Source organism: Podarcis bocagei (assembly GCF_964188305.1).
Source record: "Podarcis bocagei genome assembly, chromosome: 12".
In the NCBI taxonomy this organism is placed as follows: domain Eukaryota; kingdom Metazoa; phylum Chordata; class Lepidosauria; order Squamata; family Lacertidae; genus Podarcis; species Podarcis bocagei.
The window spans coordinates 58,191,628-58,216,546 of NC_138137.1; the positions used below are offsets into that span (position 1 = coordinate 58,191,628).

Here is a 24,919-nt window from a genome sequence, read left to right on the forward strand (position 1 = left end):
TGTATGATGTAATGTAATGTCATGTAATGTAATAATCTCACTGTATGCAAGTTGTACAAGTGACAATAAAGTTACAGATAGGTAGCCGTGTTGGTCTGCCATAGTCAAAATAAAAAAATTCCTTCCAGTAGCACCTTAAAGACCAACTAAGTTAGTTCTTGGTATGAGCTTTCGTGTGCATGCACACTTCTTCAGATACACTGAAACAGAAGTTTCCAGATCCTTCGTCAACAGGCTCATCTCAGCTATCTGCCAATCTCCCATTCCCACCACCCTTCTGAGTAATACCCCTCCCCACCTTCTCACTATATAGAAGGGTCTGGCAACTTCTGTTTCAGTGTATCTGAAGAAGTGTGCATGCACACGAAAGCTCATACCAAGAACTAACTTAGTTGGTCTTTAAGGTGCTACTGGAAGGAATTTTGTAAGTGACAATAAAGTATTTCATTTTCAATCCTAGCTGTGCACCTTTCAAAAACACGCAAGAGGCCCGAAGCTCAAGTATGGGAAAAGCCTACTGCCAAATCCTATACAGCCATGAAAATCAGAGGACCTCTGAGCAACAAAACATGTTCCAAACTGCAGGGGGTTGGACTAGATGCCCCTGAGTCCCTTTCCTATAGTTCTATGATCCTATGAATAAAAACTGCAACCCAAGCAGCTTTCTTTGCTTCTCCCCCCACTTTCTATTTGGTCTTTATTTGCATTGCACCTTTGATACAAAACTACACCTGGAAACAATTCTCTCTTTTTTAATGTTTATTTTTAAAAACAGAGTTGGACTGCGTTGTCATGAGATAAAAGGAATTTCTTTTTTTAAAATAAAAGCAACGGCATGGGAGGAAAGAGGGACGAGAACGAATAAATATATTTGCGGTAGGGAAAGAAATGCAGGACTTGGGGTTTGGGGGGTGGGGGGGTGAGACCTGGAAAAGGTGCTTTGCAGTGAAACTGTTCAGAGGCTGTGAACAGAAGCAGGCCCTGAGGGGAGAAGAGAAAAGAAGAGAAAAGCAGAGGCTTAAACAAGTCCCGCAGAGGAGCAACGCAAACTGGCCACCCAAGAGAAAGAGACGAGGGAGACGCAAAAGTCCTTATTCGTACGTACGAGAAGCCGCGTTTTAGCCAAAAAGGGTCCGTTCCGGGGGCTTCCGCTCAAGGCTAGCGTCCTGCTAAAATTGCAATCATTCCTTCCGGATGTGCGAGGGGGGAAAAACCCATTTGAGACATGGAGGGGAGTGAGCAGGGTGTGGGGTTTGGAATTTGGTTTCTGAGCCTTTAGAACACACATGCGCATGTTGCCGCCATGTTCCTGGAACCCCCCTCCTCAATGAGGGCTAGAAACATCCCCAAGCGAAATCATCAGATCCTCAGCGTCAGTCTCCGGGAAGTCTAGAGGTTCCGGCCTGCGGCAGACGCCGCCGCCCGCATCCCTTGCGGGTTCCGCTCGTTCCGCAAAGGCCGATTTGGGAGCAAGGCAGTGCGCATTTGGGGAATGAGGTGCGGCTGCCCCGTGGCATTCGCAGAACCAAGGCGGCCTCACGCCCACCGTCCAGCGGTCTTTGCGGCGGCTATGCCCCCCGCGCCGGGCAGAATCGGGAGGCACTGGAGGGGAAGGAGGCTGAGGGGAGGAGTTTTTTTTGGGGGGGGAGAAGGAGTGCGAGAGAGAGCCACAGCTGTCGACTTTCCCCTTTTCTTGCGACGAATCCTATTCGGGAGAAGGGAATGTCCCCTAAAAAAAGGGAAACGTTGACAGCAATGGAGAGAGCTTTTCCTCCTTCCCCCCGCAGGGCCTTACGGGAGTGGCTCCCCGCCCAGGGAGGGCAGCAGCCTCTGGGCGGGGGGCTCGGCGCTGTGAGTCCTCAGGTGGTCCTTGAGGGACTCCTTGTAGCGGAAGCTCCTCCCGCACTCGGCGCACTGGTAGGGCCTTTCCCCGGTGTGGATGCGCTGGTGCTTCAGCAAGTTCTGCTTCCGGATGAACCGTTTGCCGCAGACGGGACACTGGAAAGGCCTCTCGCCCGTGTGCAGCCTCTGGTGGTTCTGAAGGTGCTCCTTACGGCTGTAGCACTTGCCGCACTCCTCGCACTTGTAGGGCCGCTCCCCGCGGTGCGTCATCTGGTGCCGCACCAGACCCGAGTGGCAGTTGAAGCTCTTGCGGCACTCGGCGCACTCGTACGGCCGCTCCTGGCTGTGGTGGCTCCGCTGGTGAACCTTTAGGCTCTTCTTCACTCCAAACATCTTCCCGCACTCGCTGCAGCCGTGGGGGCGCTCAGCCGGCGGCTGTGGGGCAAAGAGGCCTTGCAACTCGCTCTCTAACTCAATGGATTTACCCGGTCGGCTCCTGGCGGGGCTCAGGGGTGGCACGACTGGGCCGCCCGGGCCCACGAAGGATTCCATCGCCGCCGATGCCGCCGCCGCCCCGGCAGATACGGGGGCCTCACTGTGGAACACGGAATCCCTGGTCCGCGCCGGTTCTTCCGGGCACGAGCGCTGGGTCTCGGCTTTGACGGCCATCGCGTCGCCAGCTGGGAGGAAGAGAGAAGAAGAAGAAGAAGAGTTTGGATTTGATATCTCGCTTTATCACTACCCGAAGGAGTCTCAAAGCGGCTAACAATCTCCTTCCCCTTCCTCCCCCACAACAAACACTCTGTGAGGTGAGTGGGGCTGAGAGACTTCAGAGAAGTGTGACTAGCCCAAGGTCACCCAGCAGCTGCATGTGGAGGAGCGGGGAAGCGAACCCGGTTCCCCAGATTACGAGTCTACTGCTCTTAACCACTACACCACACTGGCTCTCCAGAGAGGAAACAGGCCGCAGTTATTTGTTTATTTTTTCGATCATTTTTCATTATTGCAGTCATACCTCGGGTTGAAGTAGCTTCGGGATGAATATTTTCGGGTTGCGCTCTGCGGCAACCCGGAAGTAACAGAGCATGTTATTTCCGGGTTTCGCCGCTCGCGCATGCGCCTTCGCTCAAAACAACGTTGCGCGCATGCGCGGCGAATCGCGAACCACGCAGACGCGGGTTACGTTCACTTCAGGATGCGAATGGGGCTCCGTAACAGATCCTGTTCGCATCCAGAGGTACCACTGTATTTCAAAGCCCAAAAGAATGGGCCGCAGTTATTCATCCCAGCCACAGGGGGTGACAAAGGAAGTCACTTCCACAGGGGTTTTATTCGGGAGAGAGACTGGGAGAGTTTAGCCCAAGGGGCACAGCTCAGGGGTCACCAACAGGGTGCCCGCGGGCACAATGGAACCCCTGAGATCTCACAATGGAACCCCATGGCTTTCACAACACCTCCCATGTCTTCTTATCAAGAGGCGGCGAGGGCAGATACCCTTTTGCCTTTGAGAAGGATACAGAGCAGAAGGTGGAAGTTGAAAGAAGGGCACTCTTTCCCACTTCCTCCTCCCGCTCTATGGGCTTTTCAGGGCTCGGGTTTAATGCCACTGGGTCCAACTTTTGTTCGGCTCCCTTGGAAAAGCACACTTTGTACAGTGGCACCTTGGTTCTTAAACACCTTGGTTCCCAAATGCAAAATGCCAAAAGTGTTCCGGTTTTCGAACATTTTTTGGAAGCTGAACATCCAATGCAGCTGTTGGCAATTGTTTCTGGGGCGCCTGCACCAATCAGAAGCTGCACCTTGGTTTTTGAACATTTCGGAAGTCAAACGGACTTCTGGAACAGATTAAGTTTGGCACTTCTGTTTTTGCTATTTATTTTGCGTTTTTGTTTTTGAGGCTTTTTCGGTTAATTTTCGTGACTGTATGGGACCCAGTTCAGCTACTGATGGATTGATTGTGTGACTGTAGAAATGGATAAAAGCCCCCCATCCAAACAAGGACTATCATCAGTGCAGCTAATAATTTATTTATTTTTTATCATCTACAATGCTGCTTATTTATTTTATAGTACAGTACATTGATTATTGCTTTCATTTTATGGATCAATGGTCTCGTTAGAGAGTAAAATTCATGTCAAATTGCTGTTTTAGGGGTTGTTTTTAAAAGTCTGGAACTGATTAATCTATTTTGCATTACTTTCTATGGGAAAGCGCGCCTTGGTTTTGGAACGCTTTGGTTTTGGAACGGACTTCCGGAACGGATTAAGTTTGAGAACCAAGGTAACACTGTAAAACACTTAAGAGATTTAGGCAGAATAAAATAAATAGGCACACACACTTTCTATCTCAGGCGTCGGCCGATCTGGAAGAAGAGGGACTAGATAGACAGTTGGCTGATGACACTTCTTGATGGAGCACTTTCTCAGAAACCCAAATGTACCCACATGCCTAAACAGTTTGGAGGCCCCATCATTATACTAGAATGCTTACAAAGCATCTAAAGGTTTCTAAGTGATGTACAGAGACAGTTCCTGCTTGAAGGTTCACAATCTCGTGGACATGACACAAAAGGAAAAAGGAATGGGGAGGGAAGAGGAAAGAGGAAAGAGACTTAAGAATCGCACAGTGGAAAGGGGCAAGGGTCATCTAGCCCAACCCCCTACATGGGGCTCGATAGCAAGCAATGAAGCAGCTTCTTCTTCCCTGGCTGATAGGATGGAACCAGGATAAGTCTCCCCCTTGCCATGATTATGTTTGTGGGAGGCAGGGATTGCAGCTATATGCAGGAACTGAGGCAGGCACGCTCATCCTAAAGGCTGCTCACCTGTTCCGGAGCCCGTAAGGATGTCTCTCTCTGCCGACTCCCAGTGTTCCCTGACGCATGGCTCCTCCTCTTGCTTAATCCACGACAAGAAGTCATGGGCGGACATGAGCCCCTCAGCTCCTTTGCGAAGAGAACCAAACAAAACAGTTCAGAAGAAGGCGGCCCTCGTGTCAGTCAGGCGAACGAGAACCTCCGCATGGCCGCCCAAACCCTGGCACAGAAGAGGTCAAAGCCTGTCCATCAAAAAGATTGACCTGTTCTGGTCTTCCCCAACCCCAGCTTCAGCTGTTCCGTACTACAACTCCCATTAGCCCAGCCAGCACGACTGGGAATTGCAGTGCAAATCATCTGGCACAAGTCGGCCTATTCTACTAAAAAACGAGTCTCAAAACAACAACAACAATAATACTAATACTTTATTATTAGTACCCCGCCCATCTGGCTGGGTTTCCCCAGCCACTCTGGGCGGCTTCCAACGGAATATTAAAATACAATAACCTATTAAACATTAAAAGCTTCCCTAAACAGGGCTGCCTTCAGATGTCTTCTAAAAGCCTGGTAGTTGTTCTTCTCTTCGACATATGGTGGGAGGGCGTTCCACAGGGCGGGCGCCACCACCGAGAAGGCTCTCTGCCCGGTTCCCTGTAACCTCACTTCTCGCAGTGAGGGAACCGCCAGAAGGCCCTCAGAGCTGGACCTCAGTGTCAGGGCAGAATGATGGGGGTGGAGACGCTCCTTCAGGTATACTGGACCGAGGCCATTTAGGGCTTTAAAGGTCAGCACAACACTTTGAATTGTGCTTGGAAACGTACTGGGAGCCGAGGGAGGTCTTTCAGGACCGGTGTTATATGGTCTTGGCGGCCGCTCCCAGTCACCAGTCTACCTGCCGCATTTTGGATTAGTTGCAGTTTCTGGGTCACCTTCAAAGATAGCCCCACATAGAGTGCATTGCAGTAGTCCAAGCGGGAGATAACTAGAGCATGCACCACTCTGGCGAGACAGTCCGCGGGCAGGGAGGGTCTCATCCTGCGTACCAGATGGAGCTGATATACAACTGCCCTGGACACAGAATGGACCTGCGCCTCCATGGACAGCTGTGAGTCCACAATGACTCCCAGGCTGCACACCTGGTCCTTTAGGGGCACAGTTGCCCCATTCAGGACCAGGGAGTCCTCCACATAGTCTACTAAAAAGCGAGTGTCAAAAAACAAGATGACAATGGAAGTCCTACAGAGCAGGCGCTTCCCCCAACCTGGTACTCGCCAGATGTTTTGAACTACAACTCCCATCAGCACCCAGGCAGTTGGTGAGAATGACTGTCCAAAACGTCTGGAGGGCACCGGTTTGGTTCAAATGACAAGGAAGAAGTTTCTGACTAAACGTTAGGGAGAACTTTGGGAGGCTATGAGCTGTTCAGCCAGTGGTGGAACAGATTTCCTTGGAAGGTGAATCATTGCAGGTTTCTCTACTGGGGTTGGGATTCTTTAGCTGTGATTCCTCAGGACCACAACACCTCCTTCCAGATGAACCCACCCAGACCCCAAGATCATCTTCTGAGGCCCTTCTTCATGTACCTCCTCCTTGAGAGGTCCGGAAGGTGGCAACAGAAGAACAGGGCCTTCTCTGCAGTGGCTCCCCGTCTGTGGAATGCTCTCTCCAGGGAAGGTTGCCTGGCACCTTCATTATACACCTTTAGGCACCAGGCAAAAACATTCCTCTTTAACCAGGCCTTTGGTTGATCCGATTTACACCCTATGTCCTTTTAAAATGTGGTTTTTGGGGGTTGTGGTTTTTTTATTTTATTAAGTATTTTGTGGTTTTATATGTTGATTTTAGTCTGTGAACCCCCCTGAGACCCCCAGGTATAGAGCGGATATAGGTAGATTTAATAATAATAATATTTACCAATAATAATATTACTTACCAGTGCTTTACCAGTTGCACTGGCTCCCAGTGGAGTATCGGGTCAGGTTTAAGGTGCTGGTTTTGACCTTTAAAGCTCTTTGTGGCTTAGGGCCCTCGTATTTATGGGACCGCCTCTCCTGGTCTGCCCCGCAGAGGACCTTAAGGTCTATGAATAATTATAGTTTAGAGGTCCCGGGCCCTAAGGAAGTCAGACTATCCTCCACCAGGGCCAGGGCCTTCTCAGTGGTGGCTCCGACCTGGTGGAATGCTCTGTCCCAGGAGACCAGGGCCCTGCAGGATTTAACTTCCTTCCACAGGGCCTGTAAAACAGAGCTATTCCACCTGGCTTTCAATGTGAACTTAGACTGATCTTTTATTCCCCTTCCTTCCTTCCCTTTCCCCTTTTTATGAAGATTACCCGCTCTGATATCCCACAGCTAATTCTCCCCTGGTCTTCTCGCTGGCCCAAACAGGGCCAGCTAGCCCTGGTGATCATCTAATGTTTATTGGATGGATTCCCCCCCCAAAAAAATTGATTTTTGAATTCTGAATTTATTGTTATTCACGTTTTATACTGTATTTTAAGCTGGTTTTTGTTGCATCGATTAAGTGTTTTAAATATGTTGTTAGCCGTCCTGAGCCCAGTTTTCTGAACCGGGAAGGGCGGGGTATAAATAAAAAATTATTATTATTTATTATAACAATTGCAGGGGGTTGGACTAGATGACCCTCGGTCCCCTTCCACGCAAATCACCTGAACACGGATCTGCTGGCATCCCTCTTTCCTCTGTGAACTGGCCTCCCCCTGCAAAAGGCTCCTCTTGCTTGATGCGGCTCAAGACGTCCGGCGTGCAAATCAAGGGTTCTGTAAAAAGGAGGGAAAGGACAGAGGAAGAGACGCTTTAACAGGCTTGCTGACCCAAGGGAACTCCCTCTCCACCTTCTCCAAATTTCAGGTGCAGAAAACCTAACCTAAAATTCCACATATGGTAAACATAAGAAAACCTCAATGGGAGGTTTTTTTAAGCAGAGGTTGTGTGGCCATCTGCCAGGGATTCTTTAGTCGTGATTCCAGAACTCCATGGCAGCGGGTTGGGCTGGATGACCCCTGGAGGTCCCGTTTAACGCTATAATTCTGTGGTTCTATAAGAAGGCAGTGGTTGCTCCCTTCTGAAGGGAGGGAAAAGGTGACCACTCTCGCCACTATATGAATAATAATAATAATAATTTATTATTTATACCTCGCCCATCTGGCTGAGTCTCCCCAGCCACTCTGGGAGGCTCCCAATCAAGTGTTAAAAACAGTACAGCATTAAATATTTAAAACTTCCCTGAACAGGGCTGCCTTCAGATGTCTTTTAAAAATAGGATAGCTGCTTATTTCCTTCACATCTGAAGGGAGGATGTTCCACAAGGTGGGCGCCACTACCGAGAAGGCCCTCTGTCTGGTTCCCTGTAACCTCACTTCTCGCAATGAGGGAACTGCCAGAGCTGGACCTCAGTGTCCGGGCTGAATGATGGGGGTGGAGGCGCTCCTTCAGGTATACTGGTCCTTTGAGGCCATTTAGGGCTTTAAAGGTCAGCACCAACACTTTGAATTGTGCTTGGAAACGTACTGGGAGCCAATGTAGGTCTTTCAAGACAGGTGTTATATGGTCTTGGTGGCCGCTCCCAGTCACCAGTCTAGCTGCCGCATTCTGGATTAATTGCAGTTTCTGGGTCACCTTCAAAGGTAGCCCCATGTAGAGAGCACTGCAGTAGACCAAGTGGGAGATAACTAGAGCATGCACCACTCTGGCCAGATAGTCCACAGGCAGGGAGGGTCTCATCCTGCGTACCAGATGGAGCTGGTAGACAGCTGCCCTGGACACAGAATTGACCTGTGCCTCCATGGACAGCTGTGAGTCCAAAATGACTCCCAGGCTGCGCACCTGCTCCTTCAGGGGCACAGTTACCCCATTCAGGACCAGGGAGTCCCCCACACCCGCCCGCCTCCTGTCCCCCCAAAACATGAAGTGCTATTGTGCCCGCAGATATCTTTTTGGGAACATCAGCAGAAGAGCAATTTTATTTTATTTTTTGAAGAACAAACAAATTGCTCCTTCTGTGCTTGGATCCGAAAGCTGCTATTCTGACAACGGAGCTGGAAGGAGAGGGAGAAGATTTACGGTAATTGAGAGGCTATACAGCCCGTTTAGGCATCCGGGAGTGTCGCAAATATTGCAAATATTATTTATGACTCTTGGTCTCTGGAGTTTTGAGAGGGGCTGTCGAGACGGAAGACCAGAAGAGAATTATGGGACCCATTATCCTGATCTATGCAGCTAATCAATAGGAAATCACTTTCTAATTGGTTTGGAAATTCCTGACCGGTATACAGTCGTACCTCGGAAGTTGAACTCCTTGCAAGTTGAACGTTTTGGCTCCTGAATGCCGCAAACCCGGAAAGGAGTGTTCCGGTTTGCGAACGTTCTTTGGAACCCGAACGTCCGACACAGGTTCCGTGGCTTCCAATTCGCTGCAGGAGCTTCCAGCGGCTAATCGGAAGCCGTGCCTTGGTTTCCGAACATTTTGGAAGTTGAACGGACTTCCAGAACGGATTCCGTTCAGCTTCCGAGCAGGTACGACTGTACTAAGAGAAAGGCAGTCAGGATGCAGGACTGTTATAAAACCGTTTCAAAAGATGGTAGCTTGGTAAAGACGCAAAAAGAATTAGGCCCCATCTGCGCTGCACTTTGAAGTTCTGGCTTTCTGCAAAAAATCCCGGGAACTGTAGTTTGTCAAAGGTGCTTCAAGTTATTAGGAGACCCCTGATTCCATTACGGAGCTACAATTCCCAGAGTTCCCCGGGGGAGGGGGAGAAAGAGAGAGCCTACATTTAAAACTAATCTGGGAATTGTAGCTCTGTAAGGAGAGTGGGACGCGGGTGGCGCTGTGGTCTAAACCACAGACTAGGACTTGCCGATCAGAAGGTCGGCGGTTCGAATCCCCGCGACAGGGTGAGCTCCCGTTGCTCGGTCCCTGCTCCTGCCCACCTAGCAGTTCGACAGCACGTCAAAGTGCGAGTAGATAAATAGGTACCGCTCCGGTGGGAAGGTAAAGGGCGTTTCCGTGCGCTGCTCTGGTTCGCCAGAACCGGCTTAGTCATGCTGGCCACATGACCTGGAAGCTGTATGCCGGCTCCTTCGGCCAGTAAAGCGAGATGAGCGCCGCAACCCCAGAGTCGGCTAAGACTGGACCTAATGGTCAGGGGTCCCTTTACCTTTAAGGAGAGTGGAGCATTGCACCCAGGCAACTCCCATTTGCGCCAGCTGGGCCGATTCCGCTAGTCTGTTTGATATGCAAATCGGCGTTAAATGATATGCAATGGAGGCTTGCAAATTAGCTGCAGCCCTGAGTCATTTGCAATGGCCCATTCTGCACCTACCCTGGCAATGAACACAGGTTTCATCCCTGCCAGGGTGGATAAAAATCAATGGTTTTTTAAAATGCTTTTGGAGGAAAAATCTTTCTAAAGATAGTTTTCTATTTAAATTACATTATAGTCCAAAAGCTATTCATCAGGAAATAAGGATTTGTTTCAAGTTTTTCATGTGTGTTAAAACTCAGTCTGTTTTTTTAAAAATCGTTTAACCACATCAGTCAACAAACATGGATACATATGCTGTAATGTTATTGTTTTAGTTAAATAAATTGTTTAAATTGTTATTAAGGAAATTATTGTTTTTCTCCTTCCAATAAAGTACAGCAGAAAAGTTGTGCAAACATAAACAATAATTTCATTAAAAATTCCTTCCAGTAGCACCTTATAGACCAACTAATTTTGTTATTGGTATGAGCTTTCGTGTGCATGCACACTTCTTTGGATAAGTGTGTATGCACACGAAAGCGCATACTAATAACAAACTTAGTTGGTCTATAAGGTGCTACTGGAAGGATTTTTTTTATTTTGTTTCGACTCCGGCAGACCAACATGGCTACCTATCTGTAAACAATTTCATAATTATTTGTCTATGTATTTCTAATAGTATAACCCAGTCATTTTTTATATAACTGTAAAAACTACACTGAAAATTTATTATTCCAAAAATGAAACCTTCGTCTGGTTGTAAATATTAAGATCACACCAGCAAGAATGAGTCTTTTTGTAAAAAAAAATGATTTAAATCAAGTCTTACCGGCTAGTGATTTAAATTGTGGTTTAAATCGATTTGATTTAAATCAAATCCGCCCTGATCCCTGCAATAGGAAATACGAAGGGGAAACTCCTGTTTTCTTTAAGAGTGGTGTTTTCTCAACAGCAATAATGTCTGGCATGTGATGGCCCAGATTTTTTAGAATCAACCTACCCCTCCTTGAAAGGGACGGGTGTGACGCTGTGGGTTAAACCACAGAGCCTAGGACTTGCTGATCAGATGGTTGGCGGTTCAAATCCCCGTGACGGGGTGAGCTCCCGTTCCTCGGTCCCTGCTCCTGCCAACCTAGCAGTTCGAAAGCACGTCAAAGTGCAAGTAGATAAATAGGTACCGCTCCGGCGGGAAGGTAAACGGCGTTTCTGTGCGCTGCTCTGGTTCGCCAGAAGCGGTTTAGTCATGCTGGCCACATGACCTGGAAGCTGTACGCTGGCTCCCTCGGCCAATAAAGCGAGATGGGCGCCGCAACCCCAGATTCGGCCACGACTGGACCCTAATGGTCAGGGCTCCCTTTACCTTTACCTTTTTCCCCTCCTTGCACACCCAATTTCTTCCAAATTGCTTTCCTCACCTGTGCAAGGATCCGTAGATAGCTCCCTCTCCTTTGTGCTCTGCTGTTCTGGAATACATTGCTCTGCGCCGCGTTCAATCCTGGGATGAGCCTCCGGTTTGGAAATGTTAACATCTGCTCCTGGAGAAATAGGGACAATGCTTCTCTAAAACAAAGTTTTTTTTTCATTGTCCTATATTGAAAGACTTTTGGCAGAAGGTAACCAAAACCATCAACAGAACTGTATGGAACAACCTCATTTACAGAGCAAAACATCCTCCTGAATTACCGTATTTTTTGCTCCATAAGACACACCAGACCATAAGGCGCACCTAGGTTTGGGAGGAGGAAAACAAGAAAAAATTATTCTGAATCCCAGAAGCCAGAACAGCAAGAGGGATCTGGCTTCTGGGATACCGTGTGGCTGTTCTGGCTTCTGGGATAACCGCGCCAAGCCTCTTCAGGGCAGCGGGATGAAGGCTCCCCCTGCCCGAAGAGGCTGCGCGCAGCTAAGGCAGAAGCCGGGGCAGGCATGTGGCTGAAGGGGCGCTGCACAGTTCTCCCTCTCTGCGCAGTGTCTCTCCTTCGCAAGAGAAGTGCTGCACAGAGAGGGAGAGTTGCGCAACGTCTGTTCAGCAAAGCGGGAGGAGGAACAGAAGGGTGCTCCATAAAACGCACTCACATTTCCCCTTACCTTTTAGGAGGAAAAAAGTGTGTCTCATGGAGCGAAAAATACGGTATATACCCAGCACATGGAACCTGACAAAAGGACAATACGAGTGGACTCTCCGTGCCCTGACCACAGCAAAAAGACAGATACTGATGAACTGGAAACATAAAAATTGGAAAAATAAAAATCCTTCTACGATTGGATTGGAGACTTATAGAAACTCACAACATATGAACAACTAGCATATAAACGCAGACTTGCCATGGGCAAATTCAATGATATTTGGAATCCACCCTTATAAATACTGTAATAGGTTAAGATCTGGTGAAATACTATAACAACCTTGTAAAATACCGTGTTTTTTGCTCTATAAGACTCACTTTTTCCCTCCTAAAAAGTAAGGGGAAATGTGTGTGCATCTTATGGAGCGAATGCAGGCTGCGCAGCTATCCCAGAAGCCAGAACAGCAAGAGGAATTGCTGCTTTTGCTGCGCAGCGATCCCTCTTGCTGTTCTGGCTTCTGAGATTCAGAATATTTTTTTTCTTGTTTTCCTCCTCCAAAAACTAGGTGCGTCTTGTTGTCTGGTGCGTCTTATAGAGCAAAAAATACGGTATACAGTTTGGGGTTTTGTTTTCCCTCCTGCATGGGTTCTGTTTCTCCTTTTCGTTTGCATCTCACCATTTTTGGTACACTTATAGTTAAGTCCTTTTTGAACTTTCAATAAAGATGTTACCAAATATATCCCCCCGAAACCAAAAGTCTCTCCTCCTGGAGAAGGCATGAAGAAGAGAAGAGAAGAAGATAAAGACTTTGAAGGAGAAAGATGATTTTTAGCTAGATCTCTTCCCCCTCCCCAGCGAACACAAGTCATCCTTCATCGCTCCACGATTTCTGCTTACAGATCCCGAACAATCCCACCGTTCTGAGCACAGCCTTCCCTAAACCTCATGCTTTCCAGATGTTACAAAAAAAGGTTGCAACGCTGGGACTTTTTAGCTTAGAGGAAAGGTAAGAGGTGGCATGATCAAAACATCAAAAAAATAAAAAACGAAGATCATGGCCACTGGGCCCATCACCTCCTGGCAAATAGAAGGGGAAGAAATGGAGGCAGTGAGAGATTTTACTTTCTTGGGCTCCATGATCACTGCAGATGGTGACAGCAGCCACGAAATTAAAAGACGCCTGCTTCTTGGGAGAAAAGCAATGACAAACCTAGACAGCATCTTAAAAAGCAGAGACATCACCTTGCCAACAAAGGCCCGTATAGTAAAGGCTATGGTTTTCCCAGTAGTGATGTATGGAAGTGAGAGCTGGACCATAAAGAAGGCTGATCACCGGAGAATGGATGCTTTTGAATTATGGTGCTGGAGGAGACTCTTGAGAGTCCCATGGACTGCAAGAAGATCAAACCTCTCCATTCTGAAGGAAATCAGCCCTGAGTGCTCACTGGAAGGACAGATCCTGAAGCTGAGGCTCCAATACTTTGGCCACCTCATAAGAAGAGAAGACTCCCTGGAAAAGACCCTGATGTTGGGAAAGATGGAGGACACAAGGAGAAGGGGACGGCAGAGGACGAGATGGTTGGACAGTGTTGTGGAAGCTACCAGGATGAGTTTGACCAAACTGCGGGAGGCAGTGGAAGACAGGAGTGCCTGGCGTGCTCTGGTCCAAGGGGTCATGAAGAGTCTGACACGACTAAACGACTAAACAACAACAAGAGGTGGCATGATAGAACAGTGTTTTCCAAACTTGGGTCTCCAGCTGGTTTTGGACTACAATTCCCATCATCCCCAGCTAGCAAGACCGGTGGTCAGGGATGATGGGAACTGTAGTCCGAAAACAGCTGAAGACCCAAGTTTGGGAAACAATGTGTTGGAAGTTCAGAATGTTAGGTTGGGAGAAAAGATCTCCCTCTCTGTATGCCACAACAGCTGCGAGAATATTGCTAGCGAAGAACTGGAAGAAACAAGATTTACCAACTATCAAAGAATGGCAGATGAAGATGATGGCCTATATGGAACTTGCCAAACTAACCAGGAGACTCTGAGACCAGAGAGAAGAGATGGTGGAAGAAGATTGGAAGAAGTTTAAGGAATATATTCAAAAAATATGTTAATATTTAGATCTTAGAATAGCTTTGGAAGTGGATTAGGCTGTAGGGTTAGAAGTAGAAGACAGTGTATTTTAAAATAGTATTATTTGCAAGTGATAAAATGTGAAGATTTTTATGGTTAAAGTAAGTGTGATTAAAAAGAAAGGTTAGAAATTATGATATATGTGAACAGCTAAAGATGAGGTACAATGAAAATCAGATAGGGGGGACTTGGGGAAGCCCACCTAACAATGTTTAGAAAAAATAAGGATAAGACAAGAATCTGTTTCTATTGTTTATTTTCCTGTTTGTGCTGTTTATTTGTGATAGAAAATGAATTTAAAAAATGGGGGGGGGGGAATATCTCCCTTTCTCATAGCGCTCGGACCTGTGGGCATCCAATGCGAGATTCAGGACCGATAAAAGAAAATCCTTCATGCAGTGCAACTGCGGAACTCCCTGCCACAGGATTCCGCTTGGCCAATGAGAGAACAGGATGAGCCTGGCTAAAATCGAAATTAGCATCCAGAATGGTGGCTAAACTCTTTGAAGTCTGCTTTCTGAATCTTGCTTCTCCCCACAAACCCAAGAGGCAAGCCGCAATCCGTTCAGGAAATCTCACAGGTCGTATTGCAGGACAACGAATACCGGCCTCTCTTACAGTGTTGTCGCGAGGACTATGTGCACGAAATGCTTTGAACCCTCTACATACGACGCAAGGGAGATGGTTGTTTCCGTACCTAGGCTGAGCAAAGACTCGTAGTTCTCCTTCACAAGGTTGTTGTACAGGTCCTTCTGCCACTCGGCCAAGTTCTTCCACTCTTCGGCGGAAAAATACACGGCAATGTCGACAAACGTCACCGGCATCTGCAAATTATTGCAATTATTATTGTCGTTGTTATTACAGAGCCAACGCAGGGTAGTGGTTAGAGTGCTGGGCTGGGACCTGCGAGAGACCAGGGTTCAAATCTCCACTCAGGCACAGGAACATAAGGAGGGCACATTATCTACCTGGCCCGGGCCTCTGCCTGGCTCTGCAAGGCCCTGAGTCCCAACCCCTTGCAATGGAGGAATAAGCAGCTCTCCCAAACACGGATCGAACCTGCAACCCTGGCGTTATCAGCGCCACGCTCTAACCAACAGAACCCAGCAGCTCAACCACCCCAATTTAAGCAGGACATCTTGGATTTGCAGAAGCCGTCTCGGCTTCCGATGGGATCCCAGAATGTCCCTTTCGTTTTTACTCCAGTGCTCTGGCACGAGTCGTCTGGCTCCCGCAAAACAAGCGATTGGCCCGATTTAGATTCCCTGGACGTTGGAGGGTTCGGTGGGGACCTCTGTTTGCGGCAATACTCTCTCACGTTGATTCTTCTGGTTTACTCCCCAACAACTGGGCCATTGCAGTAATCATCCCAATATTCAAAAAGGGCACTATATCGGATCCGGCCAGCTACAGACCTATCAGCCTCTTACCTATAGTCAGTAAATTATATGCAAAACGCCTCCACAATAAATTGATCAACTGGATTGACGTTGAGGCTATCGTTGCAGAAGAGCAAGCAAGATTCAGGCAAGGCAGATCTACTCTAGACCATTGCTTCATCCTAGCCCACCTCATAGATAAGTACGCCAAGCAATCTATGCTGCTTTCATTGATTTGAAAGCTGCTTTTGATTCAATCTCACGAGTAAGACTAGGGGCCAAATTAAACACCTCAAGCATAAGACAAAAGATTATTATATCTGATTAAGTGCCTTTATAAAGACACTGTGCTGAAAGTGCGCTGCTCTACAAATGGCCAACTTACAGGACCTGTCCCAGCCATAAAGGGAGTCAAGCAAGGATGCATTTTAGACCCGGCACTCGTTAACCTATACATAAACGGCATGGTCCGGTGCTTAACATCTTCAGAATTCCACACTCCTAAACTGGCCTCATGGGACGCGAGTGGCGCTGTGGGTTAAACCACAGAGCCTAGGACTTGCCGATCCGAAGGTCGGTGGTTCGAATCCCCGCAACGGGGTGAGCTCCCGTTGCTCGGTCCCTGCTCCTGCCCACCTAGCAGTTCGAAAGCACGAAGTGCAAGTAGATAAATAGGTACCACTCCGGCAGGAAGGTAAACAGTGTTTCTGTGCACTGCTCTGGTTTGCCAGAAGTGGCTTAGTCATGCTGGCCACATGACCTGGAAGCTGTACGCCGGCTCCCTTGGCCAATAAAGCGAGATGAGCGCCGCAACTCCAGAGTCAGCCACGACTGGACCTAATGGTCAGGGGTCCCTTTACCTTTACCTTTAAACTGGCCTCAAAACCAATCTCTGTACTATTATATGCTGATGATGCGGTCCTCTTATCTCAAACAAAAATAGGCCTAAAAAGATTGATAAGAGAATTCTCAGTGTATTGCCAGAGAGGACACCTAGTCGTAAATTATCATAAATTATCAGAAAACCAAAGTTATGGTTTCCTCAAGAAAATATAGGCCCCACAGTTGGTGTATGGACAATCAGCCAATCGAACAGGTCAAAGCTTTCAAATATTTGGGCCTTATCTTCCAGTCCACAGGGTCATGGGGAGCACACCAAAAATGTGCAAAAGAAAAAGCAAAGTGCCAAGACGTTGACTCGCTTTTTCCATACAAAGGGTGGCAAAGATATACCTTGGGGATTTCTCCCTTAGCCCCCGGGGGGAGCCTCAGGACCCAGAAGTTGCGGTTCTTCAGGAGGTTCTCTACGTTCTCCAGCCTTCTCTGCAGAAGCCCGTACTCCTGGATGAGGGTCCCCAGGACGGCCCACTTGCTCTCCAGCTGGTTCCCAAACTCCATGGCCGTCTTCTCGCAGTCCAGCAGCTTCTTCTCGGCTGTCCCAGACCTGCCCTCCAGGCTGAGCAGGCGGGTGGCCAGCAGGTCTATCTTCCGCTCCATGGCCTGGACCGTGGCCACCACGCTCCACAGGGACGCCTCCGCCGTGTGCAGCTGGGCTTCGCGCATGTGGCTCAGCTCGGGGACGAGGGGGGGCTGGAGGGGCATCAGGTGCTGAGCCTCCACGTTCCATTCCTGGATCTGGAGAGAAGAAGAAGAAGAAGAGTTTAGTTTGTGTTAAGTTGTGGGCGAACATATCAGACGACGCAGCGATTCTTCCAAAGCAGCTCTTTATTTGTAAGCTGGAACAGAACTGATCTGAGGAGCTCAGTCAGCCTGCTTATATAGAGCTCCAGAACAATGTAACTGTTGCAACTTTCTAAAACTATCCAATCACTGAACGTCACTTTCAATCCTTCATTTGCATAACTATCTACAGTATCCCCCTGCTGGCCCAGGGTGAGAACTTCAGTACATAACAGTTTGGATTTGATATCCCGCTTTATCACTACCCGAAGGAGTCTCAAAGCGGCTAACATTCTCCTTTCCCTTCCTCCCCCACAACAAACACTCTGTGAGGTGAGTGGGGCTGAGAGACTTCAGAGAAGTGTGACTGGCCCAAGGTCACCCAGCAGCTGCATGTGGAGGAGCGGGGAAGCGAACCTGGTTCACCAGATTACGAGTCTACCACTCTTAACCACTACACCACACTGGCTCTCTGAGAAGACGCAAGCGGTCAGCAAAGCCGGGGAGCGCCTCCCCACCAGACAAACCCATCTCTTACTGCTTCCGTTTTATTACTTTGGAGAATTTGCACCCTACTCTTCACCCAAAAGGGGTGGCGCTGTGATCTAAACCACAGAGCCTAGGGCTTGTCGATCAGAAGGTCGGCGGTTCGAATCCCTGCGACGGGGTGAGCTCCCGCTGCTCGGTCCCAGCTCCTGCCAACCTGGCAGTTCGAAAACACGTCAAAGTGCAAGTAGATAAATAGGTACTGCTCCGGCGGGAAGGTAAAGGGCGTTTCCGTGCGCTGCTCTGGTTTGCCAGAAGCGGCTTAGTCATGCTGGACACATGACCCGGAAGCTGTACGCTGGCTCCCTCGGCCAGTAAAGCGAGATGAGCGCCGCAACCCCAGAGTCGTCCGTGACTGGACCTAACAGTCAGGGGTCCCTTTACCTTCACCCGAAAAAGGCTCCCAGAGCAGCTGGCATGCAATTCATTTTTTAAAAAAATGACAGTCTCTGCCCGAAGGCTTCCAATATTCAAAAAACACGACTCACAAGGAGTGAGGGACAAGGAGGGAAGAGGAAAATGAAGCTCAGGAGCCAGCACCAGTTTCTAAACAGGTGTTCCTGTAGTGACTAAATTTGAGGAGGGTGACTCACCAAGTCAGTACAGAAAATGGTACTTGCACACAGCGTTCTCCGAACCCCAAGTTTCATTTCACCAGACAAAAAAAAATAAAGTTTATAGGCCTCATTGTTACAAGGTAGGTTTGTAAGTGTGTGGTAGATTAGGGGGAAGGGTCATAGCTCACTGGTATAGTATATGATTTGCATGTTGAAGGTCTCAGGTTTATTCCAGATGAAGCAATGGTTGGACTCTGTATAACGGTTCAAATAAGGTTTACCTAATGCTTGGTAAACCTTTGTAAGGTGCAGGAATAGGATGGGGTATCAAAAACTGTTTGACCATCACATAATCCAAAGCTGGAGGAAAAAAATTACAAGGTAAGATGTCTTGGCTCCCATGATGGAAGAAAGCTGGGATATAAATGCAAGAAAATAAATTAATTAAGTTGTGTGCATCTTATGTTTGATTTGCGTAATTTATACCGTTTGCAGAATCCATTTTTCCATTATTCACCCGGGTGGAGAATTGCAGTATTCTTAGCACCACGTATACAAAACAGAATTAACCTACGTCACTGAAGCATTCCAAACATTATCACAACCAGATAGGGCTGAAAATATTAATTGGTTTAATTTGTAGAGGATTTTTCATCAGTCGCTGAGAGCCAATATGAATTGCTGGGGCTGTAAGTTGTAAGCATCACGGTGGTTTTATTTATTTCAGGGCATTTTTATTTACTTACTCACATTTAAAGGATTGATAGTGATGCCGTTCTGAAGCAAGTTTAAGTTGGTTTAGACCAGGCATAGGCCAACTCCGGCCCTCCAGATGTTTGGGACTACAATTCCCATCATCCCTGACCACTGGTCCTGATAGCTAGGGATGATGGGAATTGTAGTCCCAAACACCTGGAGGGCTGGAATTTGCCTATGCCTGGTTTAGACTTCAACACTGTAGTGAGTTACTTGGGAGTAAGTCCCACTGAACTCAGTGCAGCAGGGCTTTCTTCTGATCATATTTGAAACTTCTTGCACACTTGCCATTCTCTCTTGCCATGCCAGAGTGGTACGCCACTTTTAGACTGATTTTTCAAACATTTATTATTATTATTATTATTATTATTATTATTATTATTATTATTATTCACCTGCCCTAAACTCTCAAGGTCCCAGAGCAGGTTGCAATATTAAACATGATATTAAAAGCACTTTAAAAGAACTTACATCACAAAAACACGGTGAGTCCTAAAAATATACCCTTCAGGTATATTTACCAGGGTAAAAAGTTCAATATTCATAGGAAACTCTGGTGGGGAAGGAGTTCTGCAACTTAGGGGGAAGAGTTTCAGCCTTGGGGCCAAAGGCATCAGTGCATCTTAAATTAAGACTTACACAACAGAAAATAATGCTCAGAATTTATTGGACTCCTTTACGTTTATATAAAAAAGGACTAGCGAAAAATGGCTTTTTTGCTGGAGATGCAAGGCCAATGCCTCTTTAAAATGTATGTTTTTACAGTGTTCTATATTTACTAAGTTTTGGGAGAAGCGCTAGGCTATATAAACATGACCGTATGGAAAAAGTTAACATTTTTAGAGGAGAATATGATTTTGAATTATATAGCTATTTTATGGAAGCTGCTAAGAGACTGATACCGATGGACTGGAAGAATGCAGGTGCGATTCCTTTTAATCAACGGATTGACAACGCAACAACACCTGCAGCTTATGAATGGATTGCTGATAGACGCAGACTTTGTTTTTGACAAATCTATTGATGTTTGAAAAGAGTTTATACAGAATGTAGCAGATTCATTAATAACCATATGCGTAATAAGATACTAATATCACTTAGTATGGAAATGTAACTGATTATACTAATTGCATTACACTGCACCTTTCTTTTCCGCACCTATTGAACTCTTTCTTTTATTGCTTTCTTTCTTTATAAATGAAATTCATCCAGTTAAATGTTAATATAAAAAACAGGGGCTGCCCTAGAGAAGGCAATCTTCCCCAGGCTTGGCACCCAAGAAGGTCTGTAGCATCTGGGGGGTCTAATAATAATAATAATAATAATAATAATAATAATAATAATAATAATTCATTATTATTAAGTCGTTTAGGGCTTTGAATGCCAAGTTAAGCACCCTGAGCTAGGCCCATATTTACTGAAATATGACATGATATTTTAGGGTGCTTTTCTGTAACGAGGGCTTTGCCCTGAAAGATGGCTGAGAAGACCCTCTGTCAACCAGTCAGCCTCCAGATGTTTTGCATAGGCAAACTCCGGCCCTCCAGATGTTTTGGGACTACAGTTCCCATCATCCCTGACCACTGGTCCTGTGAGCTAGGGATGATGGGAATTGTAGTTCCACAACATCTGGAGGGCCGGAGTTTGCCTATGCCTGCTCCAGATGTTGTTGGACTACAACGCCCATCAGCCCTAGCCTGAAAAAACGGGCGCCACTTTCTCCCTGCCACCAAGAAGCAAAAACCCCATTTTAATGGCGCGCCAAACGCTGGCCAGAACATAATTTTCATGTACGTTCTCCGCCTTCCAAGAACCTTGGGAATTGTAGTTGGCTCCCTGACAGAGCTGCAATTCCATGCACCCTTAAAAAAACCCACTAAAGTTCCCAGGATAATATAGGGGGGAACCAAATGTTTCAAATGCGGCAGCTAGACTGGTGACTGGGAGCGGCCGCTGAGACCATATAACACTGATCCTGAGAGATCTGCATTGGCTCCCACTATGTTTCCGAGCGCAATTCAAAGTGTTGGTGCTGACCTTTAAAGCCCTAAACAGCCTCAGTCCAGTATACCTGAAGGAGCGTCTCCACCCCCATCAGTCTGCCCGGACGCTAAGGTCCAGCGCCGAGGGCCTTCTGGCGGTTCCCTCCCTGTGAGAAGTGAGGTTACAGGGAACTAGGCAGAGGGCCTTCTTGGTGGTGGCACCCGCTCTGTGGAACGCCCTCCCACCAGATGTCAAAGAGGGAAAAAACTACCAGACTTTTAGAAGACATCTGAAGGCAGCCCTGTTTAGGGAAGCTTTTAATGTTTAATAGGTTATTGTATTTTAATATTCCACTACTGTATCTGACTTTTAGAAGACATCTGAAAGCAGCCCTGTTTAGGGATGTTTTTAATGTCTGATGTTTTATCGTGTTTTTATTATTCTGTTGGGAGCCTCCCAGAGTGGCTGGGGAAAGCCAGCAAGATGAGTGGAATACAAATAAATTATTATTATTATTATTACTATTATTATTATTATTATGCATTAAATTCCTGGTGCGGATGTGACGCAAAGGTCCACCTAGGGGGCTGTTTGTGGGTTAATGTTAGAGTAGAAGCGCTTGGGGATTTGGTTAAGCTAAAGGCATTTTTGTTGTGTGTGTGTATTTGTATGCAACACTCAAATTAGAACTCTGGAGACTGCTCTTCCTCTAAGTCAGTTTCCCCCAAACTTGGGTCTCCAGCTGTTGTAGGACTACAATGCCCATCATCCCTGACCACTAATCCTGCTAGCTAGGGACGATGGGAGTTGTAGTCCAACTACTGCTGGAGACCCAATTTTGGGCAACACTTTCCAGGCGACTGATTATTTAAAAATGATATTTTAAAGGATGCTTAACTGTGTTCCCCACACCCCTTTCTCTTATTTTAAAGGTATTTTTTTAAATCACGGAGGACTACCATTTTGAGACTACAGTTCCCATCATCCCTGAACGCTGGTTCTGCTAGCTTTGGATGATGGGAGTTGTAGTCAAAGGCAAGAGGTCCGAGTCCCTTGTCATGTGAATGCTGGAGGGGAATCAGTTCCTACCAAGTTTACCCAAGTTGCTAGAGAGAGAGCTGAGCGGCAGTGAGGTGCAGTGGTTAGAGCAGCAGAGTACGACTTGGGTTCAAGTCTCCGCTGGGTCAAAACCTACCTCTCAGCCAAAACCTACCTCACAGGGTTGTTGTTGTGTGGGGGGGGGTAAACGAAGACTGGGGGAGAACCACCTCAAACTCCTTGGATATGAACGCAGCAAATTAATAGCGATAATAATAAATAACTGTGCAACCCGAGTGCTGCGTCACTGCAAGGAAGGGGTTAGCTGTTCATTATTGCAAGGCCCCAAGGGAGAAAAAAGTAATCTCATTACTGGTGGGGGGGGAGAGATCACTCCCTACCCCCCCTTTTCTCAAAAGCAAACTGAGCATCTTCTCAGAGGTCCCCCAAAGCGGCAGAATTAGGCTTGTGCAAAAACAGCATGGCTGCGTCCAAGAGGATGGGAGAGCCTCTGGGGGTGTGTGGTCGCCCCTCCAAAATGCCGACTCTCCTCATCCCCAGATATCTGTGGGCCCCCCCAAAAAAACCCTGAGAAGCCAAGGGGGGGCCCTGAAGCAGTTGGGCCCCTCCAGGAAAAATGAAACAGAGGAATAGATGGGGAGGCAGCGCAAGACCCAACTCCGAGGTCCAGTAAAATATTCGAGAGGTCCAGGCACCCCCTTGCAAAGTTGAATTGGCATGGCCGGCCAAATGGGGGGGGTGATCGATTATGTGGGGCAGAGCTTACCTGCCCCCCCATATTGTTATTCAAGTTGGATCCCCTGGGAAGGGAGGGCTGCCCCACACCTCCAGCTTTTGCAATGGGACCTTTTCCCTCACATCACCCCCCACACACAAACACACCTCCTTCCAGCCCCATTTATACCAGCTCTGCCCCCCCACCGGGAACCCCCTCCCCCAATCCGGATCAGCCCCTCTTTCCTCCCCCCCCCCGCATCCTCCTCTCCCAAGGAAAATCAAAGAGATCCTCTCCTCTCCCCCCCCCCACAAGAGATCTCCTAATGGATCTCCTCCCCCAGGACATCCCCCCCCCCATTTAACACTCCCAGCAAAACTACTAGGGTCTGCTGTGGGGGGGAGGCCCGGTTTTCCCATCCCACCCCCCCACCCCAGGCAGCAAAGGCCTAACCCCCTCCCCATGCATACACAGCGGGGGGGGGGGGTCCCAGCCATCTCCGGACTCCGAATCAACTTCTCGATCCGGATCATGCCCCCCTCCCCTCCACCTTCGTCCCCCCCCCCACTCCCGGCTCACCTGGGCAGGGGCCCATTCGGCCATGGCCCTGGGCTGCTGGGGGGGCTCTGGGCGGGAGAAGGGCCGGATCGGGGCTCCAGGGCCGGGCCGGGCCGGGCTGGGGGGGTCCCGGGAGGGGGGCAGCCCGAGGATCGGAGGATCGGAGGCGGAGGAGGAGGCGGGCGCGCGGCTGGGCTGCTCACATCCGAGGGAAACATACAAGGCGCAATTGTAGCGATTTGGTTTGGGGGGGGGCGAGGAAAAAAGCAACACTCGCAACGGGGGCCTGGCCGGGAAGCGCGCCCCCTGCAGGGCCGAGGCGGAGCCGCCGATCGCCCGCTCTTTTCTCTCCCGCACCGCCCCGCGATTTATCCTTCCTACGTAAAACGGCTCGGGATTTGCAAAAAAAAAGGGAGAAAGCCGCCTGGGAGGAGGGACACGCGTCACGCCTCGTTCACACGTTACGCTCGCCCCGGGAAAGACGCCGCCTTTGCAAATCATCGCGGAAAAGGCCGGTTCACACGTGCACCGGGTTGGGGTTTTTCTTGTTTTTTTTCCTCCTCCCCCTCGTGCCCTCATGGATTGGAAGCGCGCAGCCGGCGCGGTCCCGCAGACACGTGTCTTTCGCTTGGGGTTTGTACATCGTGCGCGGGTTGCTCCGAGCTTCCAGGAATGGAGGGGGAAAGGGATTGCAACTACTTGCTGTTTTTCCCCCAAACTTGGTTCTCCAGCTGTTGTTGGACTACAATTCCCATCATCCCTGACCACTGGTCCTACTAGGTATGGATGATGGGAGTTGTAGTCCAACTACAGCTGGAGACCCAAGTTTCCTGGAAACAGTGACCTATTTGATTATTTTAAAATGATATTTTGAAAGATGCTTAACTGTGTCCCCTTTCTCTTATTTTGAGGATATTTTTAAAATCACTGATGGGTTTCTTTGGAAGTCTATTACTTAATAAATAAACAAACCCACGCTCTCCTGCTTTTTGTCAATGACGCAGCTGGCTAAACCAGTGTTCCCCAACTTGGTGCCCTCGAAGGTTTTTGGGAATAAAACTCCCATCGACTCCCCCAGCCAGACAAGCGATTGGGATTACGATTCCCATCAGCACCCAGCCAGCTGATGGGAGTTGTAGAGCAAAACATCTGGGAGCTACACTTTCTAGTGGAGACACATTTAGCTTCAAGCCATCAAGCCAGATTCAGATGCCTGGATATCAAGCAATGTACGATATCTCCCTTGTTCGCCAGCAAAGGCTAATTTTCAGAATTTAACACCCCAAATCAAACCCTCCCCAACCCAGGGCCTTACTTTTCTCCCACAGTGCTTAAAAGTGCTTTGACTTTTGCCAGATTTTCCAACCCCGAGAAAAAGACTGATGATAGATACTCAATGTACAAAAAAAACATTGCTCTCTAAAGCATCTGACTGTGCTTTTCAAGGGTCAGGGGAAAAGAAGGCTTCATAAAGTCAAAGGTTGTGTTTTCCAAACAGAGGGCAGATGATGTAGAAAAAGCAGCAAAGCAAATCATGGGCTCATAGAATGGAAGAGTTGGAAGGGG

General features: G+C 48.1%; 2 protein-coding genes across 2 annotated transcripts in view; one reads left to right on the forward strand and one right to left on the reverse strand.

Moving 5' to 3' along the window:
* Positions 1-24,919, forward strand: part of LOC308569628 (cytochrome P450 2C25-like) — a 189,277-nt gene that overhangs the window by 99,962 nt on the left and 64,396 nt on the right. The window lies entirely within an intron of this gene.
* On the reverse strand, positions 1,447-23,681 carry LOC308569604 (zinc finger protein 398-like). Its single transcript, XM_081163726.1, has 7 exons — positions 23,375-23,681; positions 16,733-17,134; positions 14,818-14,944; positions 11,336-11,455; positions 7,326-7,436; positions 4,667-4,786; positions 1,447-2,522 (listed from the first exon to the last, which is right to left on the reverse strand). The coding sequence occupies exons 1-7, from the start codon at positions 23,396-23,398 to the stop codon at positions 1,792-1,794; spliced, it is 1,635 nt and encodes a 544-aa protein (XP_081019852.1). The 5' UTR covers positions 23,399-23,681; the 3' UTR covers positions 1,447-1,791.